The sequence below is a fragment of the Pipistrellus hanaki genome (genome assembly GCF_964339955.1).
Source record: "Pipistrellus hanaki genome assembly, chromosome: 11".
Classification (NCBI taxonomy): Eukaryota; Metazoa; Chordata; class Mammalia; order Chiroptera; family Vespertilionidae; genus Pipistrellus; species Pipistrellus hanaki.
In genome coordinates, this window is record NC_140513.1 from 22,545,295 (window position 1) to 22,562,192 (window position 16,898).

Below are 16,898 nucleotides of genomic sequence, written 5' to 3' on the forward strand. Positions count from 1 at the left end.
TTTCCCAAGCTTACCTTACTAAATTGTGACAGAGTTAAATCTGGAATGCATTTCTCTTGGTTAAGAAATTTTGTGTGTTGAAGGAAGAGAACTAGAATGTGCCACTAACTTGTTGCAAAAACTGAATTGGAAATGTGGGAAGACATATTATCCCCTCAAATATCTCAAGCTATTCATGAATTAGTACTCTTTTCACTCAACTGAGAAAAGGTAATTGGCTGTAGGACATAGACATACTACAGCCTCAAAGGCTAGTTCTGAGTTCCCCTGGAAGGTATGCATGTGACACAGTTTAAGGAAGAATTCCATACTGATATGCCTCAGAAGGCAATAAACCTTAGGAGGTTTTTAATAATGCTGTTATGGGACAGGCTCTGTACATACATTGGTTTTAATGCTCAGAACTATCCTACAGGCAAGTATTTAATTTTCATTTTAAATTGAAGAAATTGAGGCTCAGAAAGGTCATATGGCTAGTAAGTGGTGGAACTAGGATGTAAACTCAGGTATGTCTGACTCCAAAGCTTATTATTTTTATTCACTAGATCATATTAGTGTCCCCAAATTGTTTCCACAAAAAGACTTCTACCCATTTGTTTGATTTGTAAAGGGTTGATTCAAGTATTAGGTTGGATTCAGATGACTCTTAGGGTCCTTTTAATAGATATATTACTTTCATTATGTTACTTTTATAAATGTAACTTTACATGTGTATGAAAGTTTAGTAATATTGCAACTGAACTTGTATTTCATCTTCCCCTTCTGCCTTTTAGTATTAAAACATATCCTATTTTAAATAAGAATTGTGCTTAAATGCTTACTTACTATGTAGCAAACTGGACAATCCAGGAAAAAGTTCTTTATGTGTTTATCTTGCCCTTAAGCCAGGAGCCTGTCTACTGATTCTTTACTAGGCCATGATCTACTTCTTCAAGAAACTATTAATTGCCCTGGTCGGTGTGGCTCAGTTGGTTGGGCATCTTCCCAGGCACCGAAAGGTCTCTGGTTCGATTCCCATTAAGGGCCTGTGCCCAGGTTGTAGGTTCAATCCCTGGTTGGGGGACACGTAGGAGGCAGCCAATCGATGTTTGTCTCTATCTCCCTCTTCCTTCTTCTCTCTCTAAAATCAATAAAAACATATTTAAAAATACACACACAATTAATCAATCTCTACCCCTTGTCTTCTCTTCCCTCCAGCACCCTATTTTTAGCAAACTGTAAGAACCCACAAACCTGTAGTCTTAGTCTCTCTAGTTCTTCCATCCTGTCAATTTATTCATTTAACAGACATCTATTGAAATGCTTATTAGAATTATGTAGTCAAATAAGACACGGTACCTGATGTCCACAGACCCCACCCACCTATCCCAGATGGGAGAGATTTAAGAATGCTAAAAGAGGAAAGAGCCACTTGAAAGCAAGAGATTGAAGATACAGATTTGTCTCCTTGATATATTCTAGGACATCTCCTTAGGAAGTCAGGTGAGTGGGTTAGAAGAGATATGTACAAAAAGAAATAGGGAGGAAGTATAAAATTTGCATCCTTTCACAGGCTTTATAATATTTTTGTTGTATTATAGTTAATATGTATGACCAGATCACATTGGTTAAGGAGTTCATAGGCTTCATTTAAGTAAATTTCTTTGGCAAGGGCTCTAGAAGCAAAGAGTAACAATTATAGTTCTTTTTTTTATTAACAGATTCTCAATACCTTTTCCATATGAGAATGACCATTCTAACCCAGCTGGTTGTACACTAATTCTGATTCTTTTGTCTTTCTTATCAGGTCCCTTTAACGACCCACAGCATATATTTGTGAAATGGTTAGCCTGATTAAGTAAGAATTAGAAGTGTTGGGTTTCTAGAATATTAATTGTGGGGTTTGTGCCCCTTTTTTAAAAAGTAAAAAGGAAACAAAAATGACAAAGAAAAATAGACAGGAAGCCTTATTTAGGAATGTAAGATTTTTTTTCTCCTGGACTTAGTATATTTAACGTGTTTATAGATTAAAAAAAAAAAAGCCCATTTTAACCAGGGATAAATTTTGAGGGGATAAATTTTGAGGGGATGCAGTTCATTATATACATTATATACTATATGTCCTTTTCATATAACTTACTTATATAATATGCTAACTTGCCTCTAAAATTTGATTGAACTATATAATTATGAGTTGGTCTAAAGATTTTGAACAGTATAAAAATATGTCCATTATTTAGAGGAAGCTAATTTCTTTTATAAATGTCTAAATCTCAGTAGTTGCAAGCACCAGTAGATATATCTTAGAGGGTGTGTTTCAGGCTTGTCTTATGGCCTTTATGTGAGAGCTTTAGCTGTGTGTTCCATAATATTGGCCATTTTCCTAAGGTGAAAAGATAAAACAAAATATTTTAATTATTTGTACAATCTTTGAATTCGAAATTGTTTCATCTCCAATGAATGACATCAGGATTCATCCCTAAATTAACTATGATGGTCTAAAAAGCTATTTATTATATATATGCTAAATAGCAATGGATAATAGCTGAAATAAAATTTTATTGAATCTGCTCTTCAGTTTTAATTGGTTTCCTTCTCTGTGCATAGGTGTCGTTTCAGCCAGATGTTGCATCCAATATTTGAGGAAGCTTCCAATGTTATTAAGGAAGAATATCCAAGTGAAAATCAAGTAGTGTTTGCCAGAGTTGATTGTGATCAGCACTGTAAGTACCTCAGTAGGAAGTCTGGAAGAAACTGTCTTATCTGCATCCCTCTTACACACACACACACACACACACACACACACACACACACACACTTCTTTTACAAAAATGCTCTGCTTCAAATGGAGAACAAATAAAAAAAATATTAGTGATCTTGCTCAAAATGTTAATAGGTGTTTTTTTTTATTCTTATAACGCAACTTTCCATTTTGCCTTCATGAAGGGTTTAAAAAATTTATTTTGTTTTTTCATCAAAATATAATAGGGCAAGCATATAGGTAATTAACTTGTATGTGGCATTATAGTTTCTACTAGAGGCCCGATGCACAAAGATTCGTGTAAGAATGGGCCTTCCTTCCCATGGCTGCCGGCCGGCACCGCCTTTGCTCCAGCCAGAGCTGCCTTTCCACCTTCTCATGCTGCCCAGAGACCCAGAGCAGAATGCCTGCAAATGGCCATGGCAACGACACAAACGTCCTGCCCCCTCCCCAGCTTCTCTGCACCTGTGTATGCAAATTAACCTGCCATCTTTGTTGAGTTAATTTGCATACTTACTCCTGATTGGCTGGTGGGCATCATGAAGGTACGATGAGTAATTTGCATCTTACTCTTTTATTAGTGTAGATTCTTGTTTCTGTGGCCCAGCTCTCTACTAAGGTAGAATCTTTTGTTGTACAAATAGAAGCTCCCTACTTACTGTCATATGGAGTTGGGCAAGTTACTTTAAAAAAAAAAAAATCCCTCAATTTGTTTCAGCACTTGCCATAAAAGTGTGTGTGTGTGTGTGTGTGTGTGTGTGTGTGCTTTCCTAGGACTTTCTTTGTTGAAAGGTACAGGTAAATAGGCTAAGAACTTAGAACTCGGGTAGGAAAGAAGGCAAAAGTGGATACAACAGGCTGATTTTATCTAGTCAGCACTTTTGCTTCTGTGTATGAGCTGAATGTAGCCACTTTGATTCCCTCCTCCACCACCTTGCCACCTCACTACACCCCTCTTCTCGTCCCCCAAAAACAAAACAAAACATTGGGAAATGTAGAAAGAGAATTTTGAACTCAGGCTGATGCTGGAGTGTCATCAGGAATGGTGCCTAGCTCGTAGTAGTATTTCAATAATAGTTGTTGAATAAATGGATGGATAAATGAGTAATAAAGACTAGCTAGCATATATGAACTGTTAGTTTTGTAGATACTACATTAAGTACTTTATGTAGATTATTTCATTATCTTCCAACAGTACACTAAAGTATTCCTGCAATGTTTTGTCAAATCTAAATTGTCATGAATTCTAAGTCACACTTTTACCTATAACTAGAAAAAAAAAAAGACCACCCAAAACTACAATACAATGCTTTCTTATCACTTAGAATTTTTATATCTGTTATAAGAACTATTTTAGACTTACTTAGATACAAACTATTTATCATATTATTGTATATACCTAAAAAGGAAAGCAAGTTTGTTCAAGTAGTTCTGAAACAGTTTTACATTACAAATCTGACTCCAATTTTGAATTACTGATTTTTGTGTTTTTCTATAAAACTAGGTGCCCAGTGCACAAAATTTGTGCACTCCTTGGGTGTGGTCCCTCAGCCAGGCCTGTGCCCTCTTATAGTCCAAGACCTGTCAGTTGGACATTCTTAGCTCTCCCACCACTGCCGCTGCACTCGCCAGCCCTGAGCCCAGCTTCTGGCTGAGCAGCGCTCCCAGGAGCACACTGACCACCAGGGAGCAGTTCCTGTGTTAAACGTCTGCCCCCTGGTGGTCAGTGCACATTATAGTGACTGGCCATTCGGTCTATTTGCATATTAACTTTTTATTATATAGGATAGCAGGTTCTGTGCCATTAAGAGTCTTGGTAATACCCTTGATTAAAGAACGCTATTCTTTTTAGGATTTTCTCCCAACCTGCTGATATCCATTCTGAAAGTATTAATGCTGGCATTTTATTATTTGACTAATCTCAGTTTATTTCTTTCTCAATTGAAAGGTCACTGCTGGTTAAGGAACTTTTATTCAAAGTTAGCAAAATATAACCAAAACATTAATAGTCGTTTTCCCCCGTGGTGGTTGGATTACAAATGCTTCTTCTTTTCTTCTTTGGAGTTGTCTTTGTTTTCCAAAATTTATACATATGCACACAGTTAAAACTTACCCTTGCTTCAGCTGTGGATCATCTCACTTTATCTCATCTTCTGGCTTCTCCTTTGGGAGTTTGGGAGAATTCATCACTCTCCCTAGTGGTGGTCATGCTGCTTTAAGTGCAGCAAGTTCCATCATCTGCCCCTGGCGAGACTGGGTTCTCTGCTGACCTCCAGTGGCTATAGGCTGTATGGCAAGGGACATTCATAAATGATTTGCTGGTCAGTGCAGAACTCCTAGTATTTTTAGAATAGTTTGCAATTTTCCTTGAATTAGGTAAGTTCTTACTCCCGGATATCTGAGTTACTCTTACCTGTCTTCTTTCCAGCGCTATCTTTAAGCTTCCACATTGTAAATTGAGAAGCTATATAAGAGCTGTGCATAAATGAGTCATTAAGAATAATAAAATAATTATAGACAACAATATTAAAAACACCAAACTTGCCCTAGCAGGTTTGGCCCAATGGATAGAGCATCGGCCTTGCGGACTGAAGCGTCTCAGGTTCGATTCCAGTCAAGGGCCAGGTTGTGAGCTTGATCCCCAGTAGGGGGCGTGCAGGAGGCAGCCGATCAATGATTCTCTCCCATCATTGATGTTTTTCTTTCTCCCTCTCCCTCCCTCTCTAAAATCAATAAAAATAAAAAAATAAAAACAACAAAAACACATTGCCGAAACCAGTTTAGCTCAGTGGATAGAGCGTCAGCCTGCAGACTGAAAGGGTCCCGGGTTCGATTCCGGTCAAGGGCACGTACCTTGATTGCGGGCACATTTCCAGTAGGGGGGTGTGCAGGAGGCAGCTGATAGATGATTCTCTCTCATCCATGTTTCTAACTCTCTATCCCTCTCTGTTCCTCTCTGTAAAAAATCAATAAAATATATATTTTTAAAAACACATCGAACTTGCTAAGAGACTGGATCTTAATTATTCCCACCACAAAAGAATAAATGTCAGTTAACTGAAGTGATAGAGATGCTAACTAATGCTACAGTGACAAGAATATTGCAATACTGCAATATATAAATATCAAACCAACATGTTTTACACCATAAACTTGCATAGTGTTATATGTTGAATATATTTCAACAAATTTTTTAAAAAGAATAAGAAAAGATACGGCAAAGAATTCATGTGCATAAAACAGAACTTGGATGTGTAGACTTAACCTTAGTCCTGAATAAGCATCCTGGCTTGCTCTATAATATCTTTGTTTAGGGTTTAGTTTGTTGTTGTATTTTTATTTTATTTTTTTTCCTCATTGAGGGGAAGGCATGGCTTGGGAATGAAAAATGATACATAGGTAGCAGTGGTTCTCATGCTGGAATCACAAGAACAGTAAGACCTATCTGTTGAAACCTCTTGCCTCTGTATTGTCTGCTATGGCTTGTCATGGCAGGGTGGACACTGCTGAGACAAGAGCTTGAGGCAGTTTCCCGTTTGGAACCCTGCTGGGCATGGCTGAGGCAGGCAGGCAGGCAGAACTCATCAAGGAGAAGTAAGTGACCATTGAAGCAAAAGTACATGCTAATTTTCCAATCAGCAAGTTATTAACCTTCTGTAATTTTAATTCCTTTGACATCCATTTTAACATGTGATCTATCCAGTTAATAAAAAAATTATTATACCCCTTAAGTCATTCTTCGTTACATTGTTAAAATGTCACATTGTAATTATCTTAAAATCTCTCTTGACCAGAGTTGTAAGAAGTCGCCTTTATGTCTGAGATTATTGATCAATGTAATTTTAAGGCTTTTGCTTTTTAATAATTATCATCCACATAATTATGCAGCTCCTGCTGTATGTGATGTCATTTGAGGATTAAGCAAGCCTCTGCTCCCCTGTAGTTTTCAAGTGTTATTTAACCTTTTTCTATCTGTAAGTAGAATTTTAAGACAACCTAAAGGTTGCCGTGTTTAAGTTTGTAGACAGACTTCTTGTTATTTCTGCCAGGACCATTGCAGTAGCTTCCTTACTAGTCTGTTTGTTGTGTTTTGTTTCTGTCTTACAACTACTAGAAATGAAGGAGGGTTAGACACTTTTCCTGGTGTTTTGTGTCACCATTTTAGAATTTTGCCTTCATTTTTGCTCAGTTAAGAAAAAGAATTTCACCTGTTTTAGACCACTTCAGTGCTCTTCCAGATAACCTTTATTCTAAAAATTCAATGTATCTTTTATCAATTTCATGCATGACATAATGCATCTTAGTAATTGGATTCCTTAAAAAATGACATTAGCATACATCGTGATTTAAGTTCTTATTTTCATTTCCTGAGATTATATCTATAGGTCATAATAAAGGGCTTATTATTATTTTGTCTGTGTGTGTACTGCTGAGTTTTGGGTTTTATTACCCTGTTTCCCCGAAAATAAGACAGTGTCTTATATTAATTTTTTCTCCCAAACATGCGTTAGGTCTTATTTTCAGGGGATGTCTTATTTTTCCATGAAGAAGAATTCGGTACACATTTATTGTTAAATGAAAATAAAGGAAATTTATTACCTATATACGGTACGGTAGTACGGTAGTTGTCAACACAAACCAGACAAACTGTGAATCCTACAGTATCAAGAATTTACTCATTTATTCAATGACAATCATGTCATCATCTTCTGGAACATCATCATAACAATCCAACTCCTGAATTTCCTGGTGAATTTCTTGTGACTCCATTTCTTTCAGAATCAGTGGACCAAATCTCTCATGTTTAGCAATAGTATTCTGAGACAGAGCATAGGGGGGTCTTATTTTCGGTGGGATGCCTTATATTTTACTCAGAAGGAAACCTGTAAGTAGGTCTTATTTTCAGAGGATGTCTTATTTTCAGGGAAACACAGTAGTTTACATAAAATTTGCATATCTTCAAAATTGGCATTTTGTGCGTTCTAATTCCTTTCTGGAATATATTTATGATAATGTTTATTAACAGTTATTTAGAGTTTACTGTGTCATGCACTTGTATTATCTTATTTAGTCCTTAAAACAATCCTGCATGGTAGAAATCATTGTTCTTAACAGATGAGAAACTAAGGTATTGATAGTTGATTTGAGTTACAAGTTCAAAGAGCCACTAAATAGGAAATGTAGGATTTAAACCCGGTAACACATGTCCAGATCTTGCCTTCTTACCAGTACAAACGCATCATGATTAATATTTTTTCTCTAATATTGGAAAATAACTGAATGTCTTCACTAAGTCACCATAAGAATTTAAGCTGTTTGGCTAAAATGGGCTTACCCAGATCAAGTACGAGAGTGAAGTTAATTTTTTTTTCTTTTCATTCTTTTAGCTGAGATAGCCCAGAGATATAGGATAAGCAAATACCCAACCCTCAAATTGTTTCGTAATGGGATGATGATGAAGAGAGAATACAGGGGCCAGCGGTCAGTGAAAGCACTTGCAGATTACATCAGGCAACAAAAGAGTGACCCTGTTCAAGAACTGCACGACTTAGTAGAAATCACCACTCTTGATGTAAGTTGTTAACTTTTGCTGGATCAAAGAACATTGCTTGTTTAATTACTGTAAACAAATTCTTATGCAATCAAGGAATCTGTACATTTTCTTACAGTTAATTGCAATGGATTTCACATATACATACTTTTAGCAAATTGAGTTTTTTTCTTATATTATTTCTCAAGGGAAATGCTACTGTTTTATTGACCCTTTGGGTAAAATGTATAGCATACAATAAAATTGCGCTAATTTGAATTATTGAGCAAAGGGTAGCCTGGATTATGAAGAAATAGATGCTAATGGCAGGTCTGCACAACCAAATTTCCATGTTTTCCTTGGTGGAGATCCTCCAGGTGTCTGCTCTGATTACTCCCATATCAGCTCTTTGATATGCATTTTAGTGTCCTCTAAAATAGCCCCTTTTAATAATAAGCTTAGCAAACTCTTTTCTTTGTGCACTAAGTAGTGTTTAATAAAATAAAAAATTGCTTTTGGGCTTTAGATTGTAATTGTCAGATTTGAGATTTTATTTGTATCCTACTTACAAGCTAACACGCTAAACAATTGTATATAGTTTCATGGACGTCAAAAGACACAAGGCTTAAGGGTCAATAACAAAGGGCTTTATTGCTCATGTTACAGCCACCAGTGTGAACATGTTTGCATTCGTTCCTTTGGCCCTCAGTCTTAGGGAGGCGACACAGAGCGCCCAGGTAGATGCCTGTGTGTATAGCAGGTTGTGTTATAGGAGCACTCTGGGCTCCGAAAACGCCCATGTTGGTGCTGGTAGTAAGCCAGCTCTGTCCCGGAGGGAGACATCACCTCAGACCTCAGTGTTGCTAGCTGCAAACACCACCCTGAGAAACGGCCCCGGTGAAGAGTGGTCGGGGTTTTGCAGTTTGTGTAGCGGCGTGAGAGCCCATGGGGGAGTCTCTACCTACAGTCAGTCACATGTTATGAATTGATGTACTAGTTTATAAAATATTTTAGAATTAGTCACCTTAATTAGGAAAAGACTGTCATACAATTATCTACTTATTGAAATTTTAACATAAAATACTAGAAGGAAATGCTCATAATTACATTAGACTATAGTTAAGATTGCTTTAAAACCAATGTAATCTTTAATAGTTTTGGACTAGGTGTTAAGTCAAATGTGTATTTATAGTCATACTTCATTTGGAGATAATTGAACAAGCTGGGTAAATGAAATAACATGTCTATAGAACTGCATATGGTTTTAAAATAATTGCATTATTTTACAGCGCAGCAGAAGAAATATTATTGGCTATTTTGAGCAGAGGGATTCAGAGCACTACAGAGTTTTTCAGAAAGTAGCGAATATTTTGCACGATGACTGTGCCTTCTTTTCTGCATTTGGGTAAGTGTGTTGGTTGAGAGAGTGTCAGTTTGGCTCAGATGTTAAAAGTAAAAAGTAGTAAATTCATGGATGAGTCTGATTTACAAGCAAATAATGTGTTTCTTGATTGGTCTATGAGACCATATCAATGACTTTGATCCCAGTTAGTGATTACAGTCTAGGTTTAAAAATAGCATCTTAGTTCTGGCCAGTTTGGCTCAGTGCATAGAGCGTCAGTCTGCGGACTGAAGGGTCCCTTGGTTGCCAGCACATCCCCAGTGCAGGGGTGTGCAGGAGGCAGCTGATTGATGTTTCTCTCTCATCGATATTTCTAACTTTTTATCTCTCTCCCTTCTCTGAAATCAATAAAGATATATTTTTAAAAAAAATAGCATCTTAATGCTAAAACTACCAATCCAAACTTAGAAAAAACTGAGTCACAAAAGCAGGAAACTAAAATTTCCCTTTAAAAAATCTGCTTTGCACTAAATTTTTGTTCAGTAAATTTTAAAAATATATGCTTTATTTGTGTAGTGCATAGTCATAAATAGAAAAGATGATGGATAAGTATTTGTTTTAAATAGATAATTCATACATTGCAAAACAGCTAGCTAATTCTCCATTCAGGTGAATTACTGTTATTATTTTTCTTAAAACTTATTAGTACTACTTCTCTCTTCCTATTAGGACTGTTTCAAAACCAGAAAGATTTAGTGGAGACAATATAATCTACAAACCACCAGGGGTAAGTTGCTATTTTTGTAGTGTATATAATTTTAAATATAAATTAAATTCATAAATTGTCATTGCAATTTTTCACACATAACAAAAAATAGAATATATTTTTCAGATTTATAATTTTCATCTAATGTTTGCACTGTTTTGATACACTGAAGTTTGAATGAGATTTTTGTTTAGAAAGCTCATTTCCTGTTCTAAATTCAGATAAGTATTTGCATATTTTTTTTTTTTTGCAAACGCTTGTCTTTAGGAGTAGCTTGCATAGTGTGCTCTTCTCTAGAACCCAGTAGTTTGGTTGTGAAGAGCATGGGCTCTGGAGTGAGGCTGAGTTGTAATGTCAAATCTGCCACTTCCCTAGGTATATAACTCTGGGGGAGTTTCTTAGTTTCTCTGTGCTTCAGTTGTTCATTAGTAAAAGCAGCCATGATAATAATGGTCCTGCTTTAGGGGATACTTCAGGGATTAAATGAGTCAACATATAAAGTCACAGTGAATCCTCTGTGTTGCAGACCTTGAATTAATGGACAAAATTTCCGATCTGTATATGTACAACTATAGTTTACATATTTAAGTCTAAAGTCACCTCTCATAAACATTAGCACATGATCACACTGCATCACACTTGGTAATTGGTTCTGTTTTCACCTGATGTGACTTTCTGCAGCAGTTTTAACAAATGCCGGCCAGTGTTCCACTGTGCACTAAGCCACACCCCAGCCATGTGCATTTATTTACTCACAATGACTGGCAAATGTTAGCATTTACTAGACCAATTCATATAAATTTAAAATACTATAATATATTTAGAAAACTTTTCTGTGAAATTAAACTTTTTATACATACTTAATTTTAAATACACAACCTGTCTACGTAAGTAAAAACAGATAAACTAATTTGTCAGTGTCTTGACATACCCATTCGGAAAACCTACTTTCTTTTATAATGGACTTTCAGCTTTAACTGACAGCCCTTTGCCTGAATTTGTCTGTTATATCAAAGTTTGACTGTACTCACAACAGTGTTTGGACATGGCAAGTTTACTCAGATAATGTTGGCTGTTATTCTTACCATCATTTTAGGTACTTCATAAATATTGATTTTGAGTCTATTTGGAAGTAGATACTGTAGATAATTAAGATTAGAGATAGCCATGCTTAGATTTATATATCTCTTGTATTTTTCACTATAAGTCTCCAGATTTTCTTCTAAATATCTTCAACTCTAAGGATAGATAACTTATTTTTTTTTAAATGACTTTTTCACAATGCCTGCTTGCTATTTGTGAAGATATTGATAAACAGTTAATTAGCCCAAATCCAAAGAAAAGCAGAAGACTTAGGCATTAAAGGGTGAATAATCACAATATTATCAGCTTTTTACTATTTATAGCCCTGTTTCTCAGAAATTCCATAGTTTTTTGCTTTTGTATCCCTTATAGATTTTCTGGGCTCATATAGACTGCTCTAAGGATGCATTTTTGTTAGATTTGTTTAATACAATATTTTTCTCTGTTTTTGTAACAGCTTTCTGCTCCAGATATGGTATACTTGGGCTCTATGACAAATTTTGATGGGGTTTACAATTGGATTCAAGATAAATGTGTTCCTCTTGTCCGAGAAATAACATTTGAAAATGGAGAGGTATGAGCTTTCTAATGTGGGTCGTTATTTTTAATTCAGATTTCTGAAAAAGCAAACTTTATCCACTCTTACTATTTTATTACATACTTACCTGCAATTAAAATCATACAGTTAGACATAATGACATCATAACTATTTCTGTAATACAGGCCAGTGGCTCTCACCGGGCCATCCCAGGACTCCTCTGTTGCATTTCCTGCAATGTCAGTAGGTCATTACAGTCTTGAAAATGCTTCAGGATTCTGATAACCACCCCTGTTGGAAGATTCTTGTTTAGGGGTATCCTTTAGAAGCATAGTTACAATCAGTTATATAGTGTGAATAATTCTTTGCCATCTACAGGTTGTTCTGATTGCTTTCTATACTAAAAGAATGAAGTCATGGAAAACAGTTATCAGTTATCATGCAGTTGACCTCAGTGATTCCATGTGTCTGAAATAAAGCAAACTTAAAAAAACAAAACACAAAACTGAGAGATCGAGGAGCTTGTACAAAGGGCTAGGTCTGCGAGATACCTCTCTCTATTCTTCACTGTGCTCAAAGTATATTTTTCTTTTCATTTCACTCCATGTTTAAGACCTCAGAGAATAATGCGATTTTTAGAAAACATCATCACATAGTAAACACACCCACCTAATCACCATCTAGTCAGAAGATGACAATTCTGTAAAGGAATCTCTGTTAAGTATTTTAAGTTGTATAGTTCATACACACTTGTCAAAGCAACTCAGCTTTGCAGTGTGGCACAAACGCAGCCTCAGACAATGCATAAATATCAATAAGTGTGGTTGCGATCCAGTAAAGCTTGCTCGCTTGTGTTCTTTCTTAGCTTATCTATCAAATGAACATCGCTGCTACTTTTCTCAGTTCTTTAGGCTTCCGGTATGCTTGGTTGAATTACTTAAATTTTTATTGTATTAGCTCAGCTAGTCCTCAGAGGCTCAGAAAGATTTAGTAACTTGTCACAGTTATTTACCTGGTTTGGCAGGAATAGTTTGAAAAATATAATAGAGTTTAAAGGTATAGACTGGAAAATCTTAAATAGTAATACAGGAGTTCCAACTACCCCTCAATCAGTTCCAGGGTGGGGAACCTTTTTACTGTTAAGGACCATTTGGGTATTTATAACATCTTTTGCTTAATATAATTCACTTAATACCAATTTGTGTTGCTATGAAAAAAGCTCCTAGATTTATTGAAATTCAAATTCCGCCTGCGATTGCCACAGCAGGGCCAGACCAAATGATTTCTCAGGCCTTATACAGCCCGGGTCAGATGTTCCCCACACCTGCCAGTGGAGAAATGTCTGATCCTGGTTGTTTTGCTGTCCCTCCCCTGAGTCTTTTAATGCCTGCTCTGGAGAGAATGTGTTGATGTGGACATGGGAAACTTAAAAAAAACCAAGCAGCATAAACTACCAACTGCAATGTTAATGTAAATTAATTTAGCAAAAAGATTTTTTTCAAATTATTAATCTACTTATTACTTTTCTCCTAATAGTTGTTAGTTCATCCATACTTTTGGTTGGTTTAAATAAAGAAATAATAGTATGTTATATTTGTTATTACTTTTAACTTTCTAGTTCTTTTTTTTTTAATATATTTTATTGATTTTGTACGGAGAGGAAGGGAAGAGATAGAGAGTCAGAAACATCGATGAGAGAGTCATAGATCAGCTGCCTCTTGCACACCCCCTACTGGGGATATGCCCGCAACCAAGGTACATGCCCTTGACCGGAATCGAACCTGGGACCTTTCAGTCCCCAAGCCGACGCTCTATCCATTGAGCCAAACCGGTCCCGGCTCTAGTTCTTATGTTTTCTAAAATGTGACTGTTGAGTCTCCTTTCCCAAATGATGTGGAATTAGGTAGTGTTGATGTTTGCAGACCTTGTAAATATAATAAAACCCACCAAGTTGAACACATTAAAATGGTGAATTTGGTGGCATGTGAGTGATAACTCAGTTTTTAAAAAAGTAAATGTGACAAGAAACTTTATATTTTATTCTGTACATGAATGTAACAGGCTTTAACATGGAACTAGGAACCAGAAGAAAACTCTTGTCTTATAAGATGGGTTCCAGATTCAGTTTTTATCAAGTATAGGACATTTGAACTTTCTGCTGAGGCACTTTCTAAATTACAGACACACACACAAAAGGATAGTTGATGGAAATAATTTTATTAGGCCATTCTGGACTTATCCTTATGAGTCAGAACTTAGAATTTATTAAAGAGAATAAATGATTAAAATCAGTCATCACATTTCTCATATTATTCTCCGATAATAATAATAATAAAAAAATTAAAGCACTTTATAATTTTCAAGACGCTTTTGTATGTGTGTATATGCACAAGGTATATAATCACATATATAGTGGTGGGTATTTTTTAATGTTGGAAATTGTGTATTGGTTGAAAACTGGTTATGTTATGGGAGTTTTGTTATTTTGCTCTGAATCAAACATTTTCAGCTCATCTAAGTTTTTGCATACACCTTGAAATGAAATGAACATAAGTGTGCAAAACCAGATTTATGTACTGCTGGTACATTCAGTTTCAGTGTTATCTGTGAAGACAGTTTACCCCACCCTAAAGTCTGTAGGGGAAAACATGTCCACTCCACCCTAAAATTAAGATCTTGATAAAGACCAGCAGTTTCTCCCTTGGTCAACTCATTTATCAAATGCCAGGGCTTCACCCAATGCTAGCTAACAGCCCAGCCCAGTGATTACTTAAGGCATGTCAGTTCCTGCAGGCGAGCAGGCTGAGTGGGCCCTCTGAGTGCCCGGGTACTGCAGGTGGAGGAAATGTCTTTGGACTTCTCCATTAAGGCTAATGTTTGTTTATACCATTGGGCCTTATTTTTTCCTGGGATGTTGCAATTGTTGCATGTTGGGTTGAGTTCTATTGTAAATTGTTCTTACTTAGAAAACAGCTACCAGTGGAGAGGCCTAATAATTCACATTGAATACTTCTTTCTCTACACAGGAATTGACAGAAGAAGGACTGCCTTTCCTAATACTTTTCCACATGAAAGAAGATACAGAAAGTTTAGAAATATTCCAGAATGAAGTAGCCCGACAATTAATAAGTGAAAAAGGTAGACAGATGAAGGTGTTTATTTTCATCTTTTCTCTTTGTTTCTTTCTCCCCAACCCCTGTCCCCATTATAGCCTCCGAATTTACATGTAAACATGTGGTAGGAGGCATTAGTAGAGAGATAATACGAAGCAGTGGCTTTTTAAAATAAACCTTGGCTGTTTTAACCCCCTAAATCAAATGGCATGGAAAGTGGGGTCATAGGTGGACACCGTTAATTTTAGGCACTTTCTTTTAGCATGTTGATACTTGCCTGTTCCCTTTCTAATAGAGACAGTCTCGGACATATTGGTAAGATAACTTACAGTCTGATTAATGTTTATTTCTAAATGAAAGAAAGTGTGTTCTCTGTGGCTTCTCCAAAGCATCAAAAACAATTTGAGGTATGACCAACTTTCCCTTTGTAGTTAGAGAAGAAAATCAAGCATAATAAACTTGAAGGCATTGTATAGAGCTGTACCCTTATTAGTGACTTAGTACATATTTTTGGAGTTCAATTAGATTGAAATCAACCAGTAGGGACTAGAAGGGCTCCTTAATGAAATGAAGATGGCCCTGGGAAGACAGTTTATATGTCAGTTTCAGGAACTTGCGCCCCAGACCTGGGTAATCTGTAGAGCAGGGAGCACTCATGCAAGAAAAATGAAAAATTCACTATAGTATTTGAGTTAAATTTTTATCAATTTCTGAGATTTAAATACAATGGTAAAAGTGGAGATGTTTCTTCATATATGAAAAATTTAAGCAATACTATGGTATTAATTCAAATTAGATCTTTTCTTTTTAATTCACTATAGCATTTGTGAGAAAATTATACTTTCTGCCCTGAGAGCTCAAATCCTACTTCCTTTTAGTGTTGCAATATTTAAATTTTAGTTTTTGTGATCTGTATTACTCTAAAGCATTTTGGTGGTGTTGTTTTTTGTTTGTTTGTTTGTTTTTTAGTATGTTACTTTTTATGAACTTGCAATCTTATGAGAATACAGCCAAGAAAATTCTGATCTACCTTTCCCAATTCTTTTCCTTTTAAAGGTGCAATAAACTTCTTACATGCTGACTGTGACAAATTTAGACATCCTCTTCTGCACATACAGAAAACCCCAGCAGATTGCCCTGTAATAGCTATTGACAGTTTTCGGCATATGTATGTGTTTGAAAACTTCAAGGATATATTGTAAGTATTTATTTTGGTATTTCTAATTATTGATAAATATCTCAAAAATGAACTGAAACAATTGTTCGGATATTTTAAATAATCTTATGATGAAACACTAATACTTTATTATTTGGATAGAAAAGGTGTTATTTTTTCACTCTGAAATGTGGTATAATCCACAGAGAAGCCATATTACAAAGTGGTTGTATTTACCACATGACATAGTCCCCCTCCTCATCTATTGGCTGGCAGCATTTTACCTAAGAAGAAACTGAGCCAGTAAGATTCTCCAAAAATATCTGGAACTGGGAAATGTTCCTCTCCCATCCGGCAGGAAATTAGTCCTATCAGTAGGGAAGAAGATAAGGGAAGTGACTATATTTGAAGCTCTTTGAAACAAATTACTTCTTTCATTTCTCCCTTAGGTGCCTGATTTCCCTTCTAGGCACTGTCCCCACCAATACTTTTTAACTGTAAAGAGGCACATGCTGTGTGAACTACAAACTGAGCCTATGTGAATAGATGTTAGTGTTAAAAATCAAATAAAACATGCAGCAAAGTGAGTCTGACACATTTAATGGCTTGCATAATTGTTATTGTGCTGCA

At 36.0% G+C, this 16,898-nt stretch overlaps 1 protein-coding gene across 3 annotated transcripts in view; it reads left to right on the forward strand.

Moving 5' to 3' along the window:
* Window positions 1-16,898, forward strand: part of ERP44 (endoplasmic reticulum protein 44) — a 50,371-nt gene that overhangs the window by 24,606 nt on the left and 8,867 nt on the right. For 2 of the 3 annotated variants that reach the window (XM_084899756.1, XM_084899757.1), the window contains 7 exons: window positions 2,587-2,702; window positions 8,128-8,312; window positions 9,560-9,675; window positions 10,342-10,399; window positions 11,919-12,035; window positions 15,026-15,137; window positions 16,169-16,310. In XM_084899756.1, the coding sequence (XP_084755882.1) occupies window positions 2,587-2,702; window positions 8,128-8,312; window positions 9,560-9,675; window positions 10,342-10,399; window positions 11,919-12,035; window positions 15,026-15,137; window positions 16,169-16,310 (846 nt within the window). Of the gene's footprint in view, window positions 1-1,356; window positions 1,483-2,586; window positions 2,703-8,127; window positions 8,313-9,559; window positions 9,676-10,341; window positions 10,400-11,918; window positions 12,036-15,025; window positions 15,138-16,168; window positions 16,311-16,898 lie in introns of those variants that run through there. The other variant, XM_084899758.1, reaches the window with a different exon arrangement.